We start from the raw sequence: 18,504 nt of genomic DNA on the forward strand, positions 1-18,504 counted from the left end.
AGTTTTAAAAATGAGAGGCTACTATTTGATGTTACTGTTAAGTCAGTTATTGAAAAATGTCATATTGTAGGGTTCACAAATTTACTCTTTTAATGTAAAGCATTAAGCAGAAGGAGAAAATACCATTAATTCTTGGTTATTTTTACTTTCAATAGTGAACTTTTACCATTGTGAATATAAGTAGCAAATAAAAAATAAGCAGGTAATGAGGAAGGGTCAGCCAGTTAGGGTACTACAGTTGGAGTTACAGACTCAAGTTTATTCGGTTCTACCACAAATCCCCTCTGTTCAGCATGAAGCAAATCTAAACCACCATTCGATCCGTTGTCTTGTGTTCAACTGTAGGTGCCCAGAGAACACTACAGCAAGAAGGCAAGCGAGTTGCAATACTTTCTGCAGGCTTTCTCAGCCCCCTGTGAGTTGTGTTTTCAGAAGCTATAGAAGATGTGGTGTTCTGTAGATAGTATCTATTGATGAGTAATTTTCATTTCGTTTATATGGTTTCAAAAAGATATTTGACAAATAACTTTCAGCATTAATAGTTATTCCACAGCATAATCACCTTCATATGAAGAATTATCATTTTTAGGGGTTTTCTTTGGATTTCTTTCTTTATTCTGGCAGTTGCCACTTAATTTGACGCCATCAAGTTTTTACAGTGGAAAAGAAGCACACACTAATTCACAAATTTCTGGAATATTGTCTCTTTTAGTTGCACCTTTTGCAATCTAAACAGTCTTACCTGTTTTTTAAGAGGCTTTTGTAGTGGTCCTTATAAAATAAATTTTGAAAGCTCAAGAATACTGCATCAACCAGTTCTCCTTTGTCCACTTGCTGACTGACATCTTCAAAGATCTCTCATGAATTTGACATTTCATCCGTTTAAAACAAATATCTTGGTTCTTGCTCTGTGCGTGCCCACCAGTTCTGTTCTTCAGAATAGCTTCTAGTGATTGTTTTCACCTTAGAATATCTGTAATACCTGGATTTTCATCCCCTCATCCAACTTCTCTCAAAATTTAGTATCCAGTAACATCACGTTTTCTGTCTTTTAAATCTCTCCTGTGAAAGCAGAGAGTACACACTTTGATCTCACTTTGCCAGCGGGTGAACTAAAAAAATAGGTGACAAAGTCATTCTGTCCTTCTGTGGTCTAATAAACCTCTAATTCTTTGTCTCGTCAATTGGACAGCTTCACAAAGAGAGGTTGGAGCATAACCCTCTGTAGAGTGAACGTAGCCTACTTACTAGCTACACTTCCCTGAAGAGAGAAGGCTGGGGTTGAAGAAGAGGTTTGGAACCTGGGTCTTTGTTATGCTTTTAAGGATGATGTTTGGTAATCATTAAAACAAAGCACAACAAAACCCCAAAACTACCCTTTTTAAAAAGAAAAGAAGAGAAGCGAGTAATGCAGGAGACTGAATCCTAAATGGGTATTGATCACTGAACCTGGAAGATAGCATTTTAAGCCTTCATATTGGCTAGATTAGCAAGATCCCTGCTCAGTGTTCTGAACATTGCAAATATGATTTTAAGCCAACATTATCCACATATACAAAAATAGATACTTTAACTTTTTGTAACTGGAAATTGTAGGGCCATGAGGACACCTAAGTCCTCATGCAGATCAAACTCAGAAATGCTACTATTCCCGAATGTTTTCTCAGCGCTCTTAGTTATATGATTCAGTTTTAGGTTGTCTTGCGAGGAGCAGGGAGTTGGACTGGGTGATCCTTATGGGTCCCTTCCAACTTGAGGTATTCTATGATATGAAAAACACAATAGTACATCAAGCAACTTTTTCTTGCTTCTGGCCTTCTATAGCAAAGCACTCTCATGCCCGGGAGCATTCATACAGAACTGTTTGCACAAATAAGCACTGCAATTAGTCTTTTATATCAACCAAGATCTTTGGTTATTATTCTTATCCCTAAGAAATTATAAACATGATCTGTTAAAAGAAAGAATGAGTGTGAGAAAGTACTTCATTCACCAACAAAACCAACACTCTACCAGTAACATTGGAACGTTCCCAAGACAGCAAAGCATTAATGTTACACCTCAGACTTCCAATACTTTGTTAGTCAGATAATGTTAATGAAAGCTTCTGAACCCATATGGTTTTTTTGAAAGGTGATCTGTAAGAGCGCATGACTAAAAGTTTTTTGCAGAATTGTCTGAGGCTTTTTCATATATCAAATCAATTAAAATCATTTAACAAATGATGGTTTTACCTTTAAGGAATTGCATCTACTTAGGGCTGAAATCTCAGTAAGGCTTGACTCACAGATGCTTAAAAAAACCCTTAAAGGAAGTAAGATTTACTAGATTTTCATCAATTCCATTTGTGATAATCAGTGAACTTAATCTTTAAGGTGAAATATTTCTTGAGGTATAATACTTCTTAAAATCAGTTTTCAGTGTAAGATATTATAATTCTAATTAAAAGGCTTTCAATTGTATTATTTCTGATATTTCAAGAGATGAGTAGGTTTATCAGAAGTTATCATGGTTGCTTGACCATATTTGAAATTCATTGTGTTTTAATTCATCTGACATTGGAAGTTTATGAAGAAATATGGTTATTTTTATAGGCATCCCAAGAGCCTAATTGTGAGATGTGTATTTTTAAAGTAAGGTTTGCATTTGTTTTCCACAGAACTCTTTCTGATTATTACATCACTGTTAAGTCCTCATTGCTTTGCATTCTGATAACAAAAACTCTTAACAAAATTTTATTGAGATTGTTTTAGTTTAGACAAAATAACCTGAGATATACTTCAGTGTCTTCTTTCTTGCCCTTTTTGAAGACTGGAGTAACACTGGCTTTCTTCCAGTCCTCAGGCACCTCGCCTGTTCTCCATGACCTTTCAAAGATGATGGGGAGTGGCCCAGCAATAACATCTGCCAGCTCCCTCAGCACTCAAGGGTGCATCCCATCAGCACCCTTGGATCTGTGGGTGTTGAGTTTGCCTAAATGATCTCTAACTCAATCCTCCTCAACCAAGGGAAAGTTTTCCTTTCTCCAGACTCTCTCACTTACCTCCAGGGTCTGGGACTGCTGAGGGCCAGCCTTAGCAGTAAAGACTGAAGCAAAGAAGGCATTCAGTAACTCCAGCTTCTCTGCATCCTCCATCATGAGGGCACCCACCTCATTCTGCAGCGAGCCCGTATTTTCCCTAGTCTTCCTTTTGCTGTTGATGTACTTGAAGAAGCCCTTCTTACTGTCCTTGACATCCCTTGCCAGATTGAATTCCAAGTGGGCCTTAGCCTTCCTCATTTCTTCCATGTGTACTCTGACAATGTTCTTAAACTCTTCCCAAGATTCCCTCTTTCTACATTCTGTAAACTTCCTTCTTTCATTCGAGTTTTTCCAGAAGCTCTTTGCTCATCCGTGCAGGTCTCCTGCCTCCTTTCCTTGATTTCTTACTCACAGGGATGCACTGATCTTGAGCTTGGAGTAAGTGGTGCTTGAATATTAAGCAGCTCTCTTGGACCCCCCTACCTTCTAGAGCCCTAGCCCATGGGATTCCTCCAAGTATGTCTTTGAAGAGGGTAAAGTCAGCTCTCCTGAAGTCCAGAGCTGTAATTCTACTTTTTGCCCTGCTTCTTCAATGCAGGATCCTGAACTCCACCATCTCATGGTCACTGCAGCCAAGGCTACCCCTGGACACATTGGTATGGTCCAGTTTTCCTGAAAATGTTTTCTTTCAGAGTGAAATAAAACTAATGTTAAAATGTATTAAGACAGCTTGAATAGAATAATTTTGAGTGTATTTGCAAATTGTGGTTTAGATTCACCTTACATTTTTAAAATTGTCCCTAAGTGGAGCTTTTTTTTCTCTAGTAAATTCCAATTTCTATTAACTGTCATGTAGAGCTCAGAGTACAGTTTTGATTGTTATGCACAGTGAAAGGAAAAAAAAATCTGTAAAATGATCATGGAAAACTGAATTAAAGCTAGAGTTAGTGTCAGTTTATGCCTTTTTAAATCAGTTTCTGTCATTTTCTGCAAGCTCCTATAATATGTAAATCAATGCATAGTTTTCCTATTTCAGTTTCTTAGAGATAAGTGGAATAGGAAAAATTATTGACCATATATCCATATTGAAATATGGCACTGAAAAACCTGGAATAAGCTGTGGTGTGTAGGTATTATCACTGGCAATATTGGACTATTTTTGTGGCCCACAATGGAACCAACTGAATTTATTATATACAGAAAGCTTGGCTCTTTATATATATTTATAAAAAAAAAGTAAATATCTAAACTTAGGAGAAACGTTGCTTTTTTTTTTTTATTATTTTTTATTTTATTCTGATGGTACCGGTCAACTAGAAATAGCCTGGCATGTTACTTTTCATTATGGATGCTAGCATTTTACAGATACTCCATTTAGAGAAGTAATTTGTCCTTTCTAGAATGTCATCAACAATGTGAATTGGAACATTGCAGGCTTAAATCTCAAATCTTTGATATAGGAGTGAATGAAGATATTTTATAATCTCAGCAAGGACAAAAATAGGAGAGTATTGAAAAAGGCTTGAATATGTATTTTTAATGTTTTAGAATAAATCAATTCTTTTTCAAAGCTAGGAGGAAGCATCGACTCATAGGTGTCAAGAGACCATGAAGATAACACATAATGGAAATATTAATATAAATTTTTCAAGCAAAATATCCCTCAGGACTTGGTGCTCAAGGGAAAGAAATACAGTTTTTTTAAATCAGACGTTTTTAAGGAGTCAAACTACATGTAATTTCTTTTTAAAAGTGAAACAAAGTTTATATACCCTAAAAAGCAGGAAATAGTTATAATTCCAGTAAAGCAGAAGTTTTATGTTGCCAGCGATTGTGGAGAGCACAGTTGCAGAGGGTGCAACTTTGTCAGAGAGCTTCAAACATTTTTATTTATGACTCTTAGTGCCCCTCAAGCTTTTGGTCATTGAGTTTTCTTACTTTATACCATGTTGTACGTCTGTAATATTTGGGGCTGATAACAGATATGCTTCACTTCCAAAGTTTTAAAAAATTTAATACAGTTTTCATGCCCTCTTGCAATTTCTGCTTCACTGACTGGGAATCATGTTGTATTATGATTTTATATTAAAAAAAAGGGGGTATTTTATTTTAGGATTGTTGGTTAGGTATTCTATGCTATTGGTGAATGTGCAAGGGTAAAGTTGTAGGAAATAATGGGAAATTGGTGAAACATTATGTTGTGGTTTAGACATATCAAAAGACAAATATCCCTATACAAATATGAATTCTGAAGCTCAAAACTGAACAGGAATTGAAAATACAAACTGTTCTCCCTCACTAAGTTTGCTGAGACTGCTGGCAAAGTGACTGGGATTGCACTGTCACCCTTCCAACAAATGTGTGCAACAGACAGTTTTTGATCTTATGCTGGGACTGAATAAGCCCCTTTCATTTCACCACATAATTACTGGAAATTATTAACAATGCAACTGCTGATACATGACAAAAACAAAACTGCTATGGATCAGTACATTTAATGCAAACCTTCATATTATACTTACTGAAAAATACTTTCCTTGAATTTCACATACTTTGACAGTTGTAGCAAATACTCTAGATACTTGAAAGAAGAAATATCCTACTTCAGATATTTTTCTTACAGTGGAGTTGTATATTTATTTTAATTCTCAAATCTTGTTCCTTTGCGCTTATGAATGGCAGTCAGCCTTTTCCTTGTTAGGTTTCCCCTGTTCAATATTAATTATATGCTTGTGAAAGATCTTTAAAATATAGTCATCAAATAATGGTGATGTATATCTCTCTTACATACGGATCTTAATTGTTGTGTTTATCTTCCTTTTCTGTCTACTACAAAAAGTAAAGCATTAAATAAAAATCCAGTTGTTCTATATCCAACATGGTTTTCTGCCTGCAGAAGCCCGAAAGTCCTCTCTTCCTCCTTGCCTCCTGGGTCACTTGAGGTGTAAACTCATCACTTAGGAACTGGAATCGAAGAAGAACTCTTTGCAATAATGTTGACTTTAAAATAACTGGTACCCCTAAAGATAAGGCTGATAGAGCTTCTCCCTGATGTATTTTATGGCAGATACCATTGTATATTCTGCCTTGGTGGAATATTTCTTAAAATCAATGGTCAGATCATTGCCTTTGCCTTTGAACAGCTACTGAAAGGCATGGTGTGAAAGTGTGGTAGTAAGATGACTTTGAAACTTTCCAATTCAGTAGTGGGTCTTTATTATTTGGGATTCACCTGAAAAGAGTAAATTTATATGAGCTCTTCTGTAGTTTATTCAAGGCAGCAATGGCCCTGAGAGGCTATTCCAACTTAGAAATTCATATCCCTTAGTTTATTTGCTGTATGAGATTGAGATGGAGGACTTTCCAGTTGAACATCTCCACCAACTTTCTGTCCTTCTATGCTGCTGAAGTGGCATGAGGTCGTGGGTGTGCTGGCCATTTTGTGTTTATTCTCTAACCTTTATTGTGGCTTTTCAGTTTGATAATGCGAACATTTGCGCAGTTGTGGGTTTGGGGTTTTTAATGAATGATTCAGACCAAAAATAGAGACATGAACAGCAGCAGACTGCACTGCAGCATGATGTAAAGATCATGGATTCTTAAGTCATTTGTCAGAGGTCAGAATCAAATTCTGTTTGTATATTAACTCCTGGGTTTTATTGTGAGGTATGTCTTATTTGCTGCATCGCTGTCCTTCTAGAAAACATATTTATTCTGTATAACGAGAAGTGAAAGACTAATTAGTAATGTTTAATCCAGGTGTGGCAATCTGTGACTTTTTATAAGGATTTATGACAATACCATAATATATTGATTTTTGAAATTGAAGGGACTTAAGAGCACAAATCTCAGTGTTTTGGAAAATTCACTGCTCTTTATTTTTACAGAAGAATTTTGCCCCGTTTCCTGTATTTAGGGACCAGTTGTCACTGTAGGTATAGCCCACCTAGAGGTAAATCCTACCTGTAAAGGAGGAAAACAGCAATGTAGACATGTAGAATTTATGGTTTTGTATTCGAGCAGAGATTTACTTTAAAAGTTTGTTTTTTAAAAAAAAGCTAAATAATCATATATAATTGTTAAGCTCTTTTAATTAGAGGAATAAAATAGTGACATTAAATTGCTTTGCAAGTGACACAGAAGTTTTATGATTTCACTCTATTTAATTTTTTTTCCTAACTTGGTATAATACCCATCTTGAGCACTTACAAGTGGAATGTCCCATCACGTTTTTTGAAATAAATCCCATAGCTAAAATCCTTTTCCATCTGCTTTAAGACTTCTCCTTAGTAAAACTTTGTCAGCAATGAAGAATGGGATAATGTCACTCTCTCTCACAGAGATACATAAGAAGTTTGGATAAATCAGATTTAAGCTTTGTCTTAATACATTGCTTGATGTGACTTTATGCTTTAACTGTTATGTGTATAATTTTCTTTAAAGGCTGCAGCTGTTTCTCGTTTGAATCATAAAGGTTTGCTGGTGATCTTTAAGAATAGCCCTATTGGCTGTAGGTTCGTTTTAGCTTATCTCAGCAGAAAGTAGAGCGGACTTTGTAACTCTGTAGCAATTGGAACTGCTTAAAGGTTTTGAAACCAATTGTTTCATAATTTACTCTTTACCACAAAGGGGTTTTTATAAGTTCTGCCTAGACTAGGATTGCTTACCTATTCTTAGTATTTGATTGTATTTTACTGCCAGTGTGTTCTCAGTTTAAATAGTGCTTATGTAGCAAAGTAAGCAGCTTTTGCTGGGGTAAGTAATTCCAACGTGTCCTAAGCATAAGAAGGTTTGTGCTGGCAAAGCTTTGTTTTGTCATTATGATTGCTATTACAATAGTTGCTCTTTTGGGGATTCTGTGATGTTTAAATAACCTTTTTTACATCCAATATTTTTATAACCAAAATCAGCAAAATTCTGCTTTACAGGCATGGTCTAAACTTTTAATTAAACGAGTAGATTTTGGCCCTGGAAAATTTATCTCAAATGTAATAACTTTCCTATCAGCAATCCTGGGACTCTTTTATGACCTGGCTGTGTCCAAGGTGCCATAACTGTCTATTTAAGGGTTGTTAGATGGCACAGGGGAGAATAGCTTTTAGGTTCTCCTGACCTATGTAGGGAACTTGTTGGATTTTCCCTTGCCTATAGATATTTTTTCCGTCAACTTAAAAAGAACAAAAATTGCCCTTAAATTCAGTTTTCTCAACTTAGAAACAACAAGTTTCTGTCCTTATATAAGCTCCTCTCTCTCAGAATGTATTATGTTTACTTTTGGGTATAACTTGTGCTTTTACACATTTCTGTACGCAGGAAAAATTGAACACATCTGATTGAACAAGGCTGTGACAGTTAGATTAAACGTTCATATAGGTGCAAACAATTACATTGTTTTGTTATGTTTTGACCAATTTAGTGGATGAGTTTTACTTGTCTGTAAATTGCATACCAGTGCTGTACAATGTAATAAATCTTGTGCTGAGTTCCTACTCCCACCCCGACTTCATGTAGATTCTATATGGTCATCATTAATACATTTAGGTGAATGCAAGGATCACAGAAATAGGAAAATAGTACAAAATAGGAAATCATTATTTATACTTAGTGCACATATATGACTTCTTGGTAATTCTCAGTTCTTCATAAATATGGTTGTTAACATTTCTTTCATTCCTTATTACCGTATTATATTTCCTTTACATATTATGATTTCAGTAAATTTAAACAACCAGGGCTCTGGTAGGTGACATTAATCTAAATAAAGCACTTTATGATTTTATGACCCTTGGATGTTTGTTCTAGTCCCCTTTCAACTTTCTCATTAAGTTCATAGAAGAGAATGTACTAGTCCTTTTAGTTGCTTCAGTTCACAGTCTAGCGCTTTAGCTTACACTATCCATAAAAATAGTACCTTCTCCTCTTTTCTTACTGGACATGAATAAAAACTCTTAAATGGAAAAATGTAATTTTAGGAATGTCTAGATTCTTTTTAACAAATAGTTTACCAAACAATCTGATTATTGTTGTACCAGAAGCCAGTATAGGGTATTATACAGTAAAGCTTCAAACATGAAATTAAACACTTATTTTAGTCAAATATAACTCCTGTTTATGCATAGAGAACTATATAATATAACTTTGTGTTTTTAACTGACATACTACTTGCAAGACAATTTTGTAGTATGTTGTACGCTGAGTTCCCTGAATAAGAATGCAAATGCAGCTCCTTCATGCTGGGCATACAGTCATAGCGGGCATCCTCATCACTTCCAGATGTGCTTGCTGTGTTCTGCATTTATTAAATGGACTTCCTAATATAATCTTATCTTATAGCTGTATAATAAGGCTAAACTTACCTATTATTTATGAAGCACTTCAGTAATGTTACAAAGGCACAAGAGGAAAATCTTCAAAACACAAAATCTGGTGTTCTCTGTGGTGTTTGGTGGTGGGCATCTAGTGCAGTGTGTAATGAAAAGGGAGACTCATTCTTCAAATTAGTGTAATGCAGGAAAGAGTATGTAATCATATAGTTCATATGTCATTGTAGTGTTTCAGAGAGACACGTGCTTTACTAATATATATAAAAAGTGTTTTGGGTTCTAAGGCTAGAAAAGACTGCATTAATGTAAAGTATTACAGTTTTTTGAGAATATTCTTCATTCTTCTAAATATATATATGCTGGTTTGTATCTGATTTTGACATTCTGGAGGATATAGCTAAATTCTTTTGGGTAACCACTCCTTGATATTGTCAAAAGAAGTGGCTGACAAATGAATACGTTAAACCCGAGAAGTTAGTTAATGTAGCGTGCTTTAAAAAACAGCATATTTATAATTTCACTATGTGTGCTGAGACCATTAATTCAGATTTTTTTAATGGTGTACACTGACTGTTTCATAATATGTATGGTATTATATTTCTGAATTTTGATTAATTTCTGCTGTTTAAAAATATTAATTTAATTACTGTTCCACTCCCTTGAATCGCATCAGTGAAGCAGACCTAGAACTAATTTCCAAAGCAGTATAACATTGCTGTTTCTATTTAATAGCTGAAGTGGAGCTCATTTTTGTTGAGAGCTAGTCAAAGGCTGGGGTTCTGGGTCATGGATTTTGGCAACAGCTGTTCTACTACTCTGTTCCTGTTGTGAGTTTAGGATGTTAAATAAGAATTCACTTATTCTCTTTTTAAATAAATCTTAAAATATGTTTTTACAGCCTTGTGGAAGAAATCCATCTTTTTCCAGTTCTTTTCCAAGTCATCTTGGTAAGAATAATTTTTTATATATATACACACACACACAAATAGATGAGTGTCGTATCTGCCAGATCATGTCAAACTAGTAAATTTCGTTAGGCATGTTGATAATATATTGATAAAATGACATTGAACAGTCTGTCAATACAAAAGAATCTAGTGTACGCAGCCACGTATGCGGTTCTCCCCAACTAATCTACCTGTATAAAAAGTTTCTTTTGTAAGATAATGTTTTTTTTTCTTTTTTGAACAAAAGCCTGAAAAATAGTTAATGAGCTTGATCCTTAATTAGAACTATATATTTGCCCAACCCAAGCAACAAATGCAGAGGAACTTGCATTTTATTTAACAATATCAAACTTGGGTTTGATCCTGTTGGCATGATAGTGCCAATTCCCAATATTTGCTTTTAGAATTGTTTTCAATATAAAGTATCAAGGATATGATTTTGTATAGTCACATGCTGAATTTCCATCCCTGAGTAGGATCTGCCACTTAGGAAGATCATGAAAACTGTTGATGGTTTTCTGTCTCTGAAGTATTGCTAAACAAATACCTTAATGAAGAAGAAAAAACCTGTAGGCTAGTTTGGAAGCTGATTACTGTGCTGTCCACTAGCCTTCTCATTGCTAAATTCCACAGTCTCTTCTTTATCTTGTCAATCTTTTTGTTCATGAAGTTATGTCAGGTAAGTGTCCTGTTATGTAAGCATGCTCCAATGAATACTAAATAGACATTATAAATAAATATGCATAATTTATGCAGCGCCTACTTGGGTTTGTGTCACTCTTGAAATTCAGTTCTCCTTGTGTTAGATGGTGTTCATAAATGTGGTCCTGAATCAACTTTGATTTTTCCTTTCTTAGGTTTTTTTTTAATCTTTGCTCTTCCTTTGCAGTGATTTATTTCACTGCCTGTCATTTTAAATCTCTTTAATACTGCACACCCAGATAAGCCCTTTTTTATTAAAGTAACCTCTTTAGTAATGATAGATTTTTCCAGTAGCATATAGAACGCAGGCTTTATGATATTTTGTGTACAAATCTCTTCTCGTGTAAGTATTAACAATTAAAACAACATTTTGCAGTAGTTCATAAATAGTTTTGACCTGGGATGAGTACTGCTTTTAGGTAGTAACAAAAGAGGAACACAGTGAAATAGGAAAGTCGAATGTTTTATGTTAGTATCCTGAAATACTGAATTAATGTTTGAAATGTCAGAATCTTGAAGTTTAACTGCCAGTATATACACACATATATATGTTAGTATATAACTATGAGTATTTGAATATGGTTAAGATCTCTAGAAATATTCCCAGACCTTGAAAAACTTTTTATAACATATCTATAGTTATGGAATTTAATATGTGTATGTGAGGTTATGTAGGTAGGGCGAGTTGGAGTCAGTCATAAGTGCTCCCTCCTTACATCCCCACACACAGTTTGACCTCGTGAATTCTAGAAATAGTTTTTTTGGAGAGTAAAAAACAGTTAAGCTCAAAATTGTCTGCGTGACTGGTGGTCTGTGAAGGTTTCACAGCTCTCTTAAACCTGTAGAGCTATCTTTGAGCTTATGGCTAGAGTTGTGTAACCAAAAGCTATAGCTTTTAGGGAGAAAACCTGCTTTGTTTGGAAGGACACTTGTAGAGGCTCCAATTGCCATATATATCAGTCAGGCTTTAACAGTACACTGGCTGTCAGCTGTGCTCTTGTTTGGCTCAAGGGATGCAAGACCCTAAATAGGTTGCCACCCTCCTTACTATTCCCGTTTTCCCGACAGGAAAATGAGTTCAGAAAAGGAATGTTAGGTAACTGGGAAGGCTCAAGAGCCAAGACTAATCAGAAAGGAAGGATTAATCATGTTTTTCCTCATGACTAGAACAAATTAGCAAACTCCTTCATTGTAGGTTTCTGAAATAATTGTCATGGTCGTATGAGTAAAGGGAGCTGTATATCTTACTTCCCGTTACTGTCCATAAACTAGTCTTTGGCTAGTTTTATACTTTTATTGGTTTCAAGAAACACCACAGCTCAGTAACATTGAGCTCTGTGGTGTTTTACCGAGAATTTTACCAGATCCTAAACTATTGAATTTGAATTCTGCTTCAAAGTCAATGCACTGTTTTATACTGTCATTAAGTTAATGTAGAGCTATTACTATCAAGTTCAAAGAATACCACTAGTATTTCACAATTTTCTGTGCTGAGACCAAATGCCCAATGTATGTGTTATATATCATTAAATGTAGTTCATGGCATTTCCAGCAATGCCACTGACAGGACGTTGACTCTTTTAGGCTCTGAAAGGAAATAAAGCGGGCTCAGAATCAGACAGCGTCTCCAGGAGCAGTCTTCATTTCTAGACTCTGCTACAGTCAGAGTGGGATTGAACGTACTAGCTTTGATCTAGCTATCACAGCAGTGAGGACATGATGGCTTGCAGATACTGGGCAATTCACGAGATACAGGGTTTAATGTGACTGCGTCTCACTGCTCATTGATGTAGAGTTGCACTGCTTCATATACTGCATGTTACCCTATGTTGTGGTCTGAGCAATAACACTGAGATTTAGCAATTCCTTACCCTCTATCGTGTATCTGGATCTGTTAGATCTCTGAACGCAGCTGAATCATACCAAATGTATACTTTCATATCATTTATGACTGCGATTCTGTAAACATTAGAGTTGCCAAACAAAAGGAGTTGGGTCAGTGAAAAAGGCTGTTATTGTCTACCTAAAAAGTTGTTCTAAGAGAATAGCTATTAGTTTTATTCTCCTGAGCTAGAATTTAGTTACTGATCTCTTAGTAGGAGGTTTTAAGTACAGTTGCTGTTCCCCTGGCAACCCTCAAGACTCATTTATCACTCAACACTTAGTTACATTTAGGAAATGCCCATTAATAGCGTACTTTCTGAATATGTGAAAGACCTGGATGCAGTTCTTTGTTGCAAAACTTCAGAGGGGAGTTTCTTGTTACACCTGAATGCAAATTAATTTCATCAGTACCCTGATGCCAGATCCTAGTGCTAGCAGTCACATAGATTGTGGGTAGTTCTGCAAAGCAATATGAAGGTATGACTGCAGTATGATCAGGCATTTCTCTTGCTATAACGTCTAATGAGATCAGTGAAGATGTAGTGATGTGTGTCTGGAAAAAGGGAGACTTATTGACAATACATGAGTATTGCCAATACTCAGGACAGTAAGTGATTGGAAAACAGAAGCAAAGTTGGTATCATAATGTGTAAAATCTAAAAGTGTCAACCTCCCCCTTAGTAATGAGATTAAAAATAATGAGCCAAACTCCCTGACGATGTAAATGATCCAAAAGTTAGGTTGATGTAAAGTATAAATATGAAATGCTGCTGTTGATGAAGTAGAAGGGATTGTAGCAGGAAAAGTCACTGTAGGAGTTGTTTCATGTTTTACTTTCTTACTGTCTTTTTCTGTTATATCCATAGTATTCTGTTTGTAATCGACCAAAGGTTTGATGTCATAAAATATATCTGAAATATCAGTATATTATATACAAAATATTCTTTTTCAGTATTAGGTTATGATGCTGGAGTGAAGTTGATAAAGGAGTTGGAAGTGGTTTACTTCCCATATTTATAAATTATGGCTATTTGTATTTTAGATTGTTACTAAGATTTTGCTGAGTAGCTAGTGAAGAAGTTGGCATATATGTTATTTTCTGTGCTATGTTACTTTATATATTACTTGGCCTTCCTTTAAGATTAGATTATCTGAACCTAAGCTATTATCTGAACCTAAGCTATTGCACAGAAAAGAAATTCTGTGTAGTTAGTGAAATTTTAACACAAGCAAGTCCCTGGTTTTTTTCATATTTTTTGAAATAATGAAAATTAATTTTAAAATTACAAATTTTAATTTATTTTCCTTTATATACAGAGGAAAGCTGTTAACTATAAAAAACCAAAAAATGTTTCTTTTTGTAATCATATTTGTATATATTTGTTTATTTTTCCTAGTTGTGTTTAGGTTTGAGGTTTTATACTGTCCCTGTGTATTTTGGCACTGCTATATGAGTCCATGTTAAAAAGTTTGATAACAGAATTGGACAATTAAACTAAAGGATCATATATACTGTTGATGTTTTTGATAGAATGCAGTAAACCTGTGCTTGAATGCTCAAAAAATGCTTCAAAATCATTGTCACGCTGGTAGACACTGATCCTCTTGGAAGCTGTGTTCACTTTGTTGTAATTGCAGTTGAAAATTAAGTTAATTATTCTATTGAACACTAAGGAGGAGAGTATGAGCTATACATGATTATAAGAAGAATTGTAAACATTTACATCAAAATTAGTTCAATATATTAATACTTTAAAAGAAGAAACAAACCATTCCAGTTTTATTTGGGTAAAAGCTCCTTTTCAAGAAAGCTAATAATTTTGTGGAAATTTTGTCTAAATAGTGGATACAGAGCCATGCATAACTCAATTGCTTTGTTTTTTTTAAAAAAAAAAAAAGAAATTTTAACCAAAGTCCTTCAAAATAAAAATTGTAACCAAAGCCCTTAAATAAAAAAAAAAAAATGTTGTAAGAAAGAAGTCGCATAGCAGCCAAATGGAATCAATGCTTGGATTTTATATTTCCTTTTGAATTTTAATTGGAGGGAAAAAATTAAGCTACAGGAAATGGTTATGGTCTGAGATTCTGCTCCTTGTGATCCACTTAAAACAACAAAGCCACGCGTTTAAAACAGTTTAAAAAGACTTGTTTTGTGACAAGCCTTTCCTCTGAAAATACTATATGAAGGGTAAAAAACATTGGAGAGGAAAAGTAGGAGCTTCATCATTCCTATTTTACTTGGTTTCTGTTTTCTACTGAGAGACTGCAGTCAAATGTCATTTGAGGGAAGAGGTAGAGGTGTTTCTCTGTTTAGCAGCTGCATATAGAGGATCATGTATCAGAGGTTATTGCAACACCTGAAGCAGTAGTTTACTTCTGCCTACTAAACTAAGCACCTTATAGTCCAGCATGGTGCACGCTTTGTTGGTTGTCTAGAAGAATGAGGAGCATGTTTCTAACTCTTGCAAGTACTTGTAGATCACGCAGGATGGATACTTGAAACAGTAGAGTAGGAGACTCTTGTTTCTATATTTTGTAGAGAGTACAAGTTTATGCTGCTGAACTCATCTGCTGGAAAAAATTAGGGTAACGAATATGGCAAATGGTACAAGCTCCAGCACTTGGTGAATAGGCAGTTTTTCCTCTATGCTGTAAGTGAGCCTTGACCTAAAGTCTCTCTTTAAGCTCTGTGCTTGCATGGGAAGATTGATACTGGTAGTAACTGATAGCTATCGACATTTCACTTCCGTCTGCTGGCATACTCAATCCTTTATTTAGCCTCAGCCCTCTATTGAAAAAACCAACACAGAGATATCTGGGAATGGTTAGGCAACATATGTTTTAAAGAACAGAAAATAGTATTTATTTTAATAGCTTTGTGTGTGGTATTCCTGTGTCTGGCTGTGTAGTCAGTGCTGTTATAACAAGTTAAATGCAACAGCTCATTTTGATGTATTTCATCTGCTCGCTACTGCTTTTAGGGAAAATTTGCATTTATAAGGTATCTGAGATTAGATTCTAAGAGTGATTTTTGTGACTTCTACAGGACGAACATTAGTTATAGTTAGGAATCTTAAATTTAGCCATATTAATATCTCTATTTTTTTTTTCTGTTTGTGAAGTACATATATTTCCTAAAATCTACTAGATTAAATAGCCAAATTGTATGCTGTGACAATATATGTAAAACTGCTCTGACAGATTGGGAATGTAATCTATGAGGATTTCTGAAAGTGGAAATGCGAAAATCCTATTTTAACGTGTGGTTTATAAAGCAAAATAATTGCTTGTTTTGAAAGAAATTTAATATCCAAAGATAGATTAAGGAGAAACTAGTGAAAAAGCATTAGACTATCTTAGAATTTATGTTTGGAATGATAAAAAATTATGAGATACAGTTTAAAGAAGATGACTGTACTGCAAATATAAAAATTAATATGAGTAGAAGAACATTTTAACAAAGAGAATGGTCTAAATCTTTTCCAAACTGGCAAATTTTTTACCAGTGTGTTGAAGTCTTGTGTCAACATTCAGTAAGGTATTATATTTATTCTCTTTTTAATGCTAAATCAAATGAATAGGAGCATTTCTAAAGACTGAAGAAGACGTTGTAAAAGGCAGTAAGGTACAGTAAGTTAATTTCCAGTTTTCAAGGAATAAAATATATCTCCTCTGGTAGAAATGTTGGGTTTTTCATTATTCTGTTAACTTGCTTAAACACTTTAAGGATGAGATACCTGAGACTACTTATCTCTCTTAAATAGCTGACTTGAAAATAGTGTATGCTTAGAAGGGATAAGCCTGCATATTAGAATGCGCACTCTTGGAAATAAACACGTGTAAGTGTAACTCTCTTGAGAATTTTTTAGCAGGAAACGTAGTCTTACTAGAAAGAAATTTTTTCAGGAACAGATTTTTTTTTTTTTTTTTTTTTTGTCAGTAGTCTTTCAGTCAGGAGTTTCTGGGGAGGTGTTTATATATCTATGCATTTGTAAATGTTTGATTAGTGTTGAATCAAACACATTAGGTTGTTAATGTGTTATGGTCAATTGTTCTCTGGAACTATTAACACTGTACACAGAACGAGCTCTTAACAGTTTTGTTTTATTGATGTGTAATTATCATCATCTTAACTGTGGACAATGAAACTACTAGAAGCCAAAATACATGGTATAAAAGGCATTTCTGATTGTGGTTAACAGTGAGAACCCTGGTATATGATTTGTTTTCCCAGATATTGTTAGATGATGTGCAGTGGTTTTCCATACGGATAAAGCAATCATAGAGTCATAAGGATTTTGTAGAATTCTGTTTTTTCATAGAATCGTAAGGGAACCGTAAGGATCGAGTCCAATTCCCTGCTCCTTGCAGGTCTACCTAAAACTAAATCATGTGACTAAGAGTGTTGTCCAGACCCTCCACCAGGCTTGGTGCCATGACTAATTCCCTGGGGAGCCTGTTCCAGTGACAGACCACACTCTCGGTGAAGAACCTTTCTCTAATGTCCAATCTGAACTTCCCATGATGCAGTTTCATTCCGTTTCCTTGTGTCCTATTGCTGGTCACCAGAGAGAGGAGATCAGCACCTCCCCTTCTGCTGCCTCCCTTGAGAAAGTTGTAGGCCCCACTGAGGTCACCTCTCAGCCTTCTCCAAGCTGAACAAACCAAATGACCTCAGCTGCTCCTTGTAAGTCTTGCCCTTGAGACCTTTCACCATCTTGGTCGCCCTCCTCTGACACACTGTAATAGTTTGATGTCCTTCTGTTGAGGTGCCCAGAACTGTACACAGTACTCAAGGTCAAGCTGTACCAGTGTGGTGTAGAGTGGGACAATCACCTTCCTTAACCAGCTACCTGTGCTGTTCTTGATGCACCTCAGGACATGGTCAGCCCTTTTGGCTGCCAGGGCACACTGTTAACTCATATTCAACTTGCCATCAACCCAAACCAAAGTGGGGCTGCTCTCCAGCCTCTTGTTCCCCAGTGAAAAGGTCAGTGAATTTTCAACTCAGCCTCTGAGTTGAAGTGTACAACTTCTTTTGTGTTCTTTTTATCAATATCATGAGCTTGGGATAATGAAGTAAATACTGTATAATTAAAACCTTTGTATCTACAAGTTTGAAAACTTTCTTAAAAGTTCCTCTTAACAGCTGCTAGCTTTAAACACAGCCAGAATGATTTACTTTCCCTCCATAACCTTGAGAAAGTTATTTTTGTTGGGGGTTTTGTGTTGTTTTTAGGAGTGGTATTAGTAGCTGATTTTCAGATGTTCTTGTAGAATTGCCTGGGTTGAATAGTTTTGAATGGTTTTAATTCAACTTTCTAATACTGAGAGGTCATAGTGGTGGTAGTTAAATGTGTATTTTTTACAAATGAGAAAATTTGAGAACAGGGTTTCAGGTATTTTCATTTACCTGAAGGACATGATTTGTGGGATGAAGAATGGGCTTGTTAGCAGAGTACTGAGAGAATTGAGTGTGTTGCTTCCTACTCCTGCCAATGATCTGTATTTCTTCTTGACCCAGGGCAAATTGCATAAGCCTTCTTTTTGAGATGTGTTTAGTGCAATTCTATCCTTCGTGTGTCCAGTGAACACATTTACTCTTACAAAACTACCAGAAATTGAT

General features: G+C 35.4%; 1 protein-coding gene across 3 annotated transcripts in view; it reads left to right on the plus strand.

Annotated features, from left to right (window-relative positions):
• The window catches only part of ULK4 (unc-51 like kinase 4), a 226,361-nt gene that overhangs the window by 90,595 nt on the left and 117,262 nt on the right, over positions 1 to 18,504 (plus strand). For all 3 annotated transcript variants that reach the window (XM_074150384.1, XM_074150383.1, XM_074150382.1), the window contains exon 30: positions 10,244 to 10,292. In XM_074150384.1, the coding sequence (XP_074006485.1) occupies positions 10,244 to 10,292 (49 nt within the window). The remainder of the gene's footprint in view (positions 1 to 10,243; positions 10,293 to 18,504) is intronic.

Source organism: Numenius arquata, chromosome 7 (genome assembly GCF_964106895.1).
Source record: "Numenius arquata chromosome 7, bNumArq3.hap1.1, whole genome shotgun sequence".
Lineage (NCBI taxonomy): Eukaryota > Metazoa > Chordata > Aves > Charadriiformes > Scolopacidae > Numenius > Numenius arquata.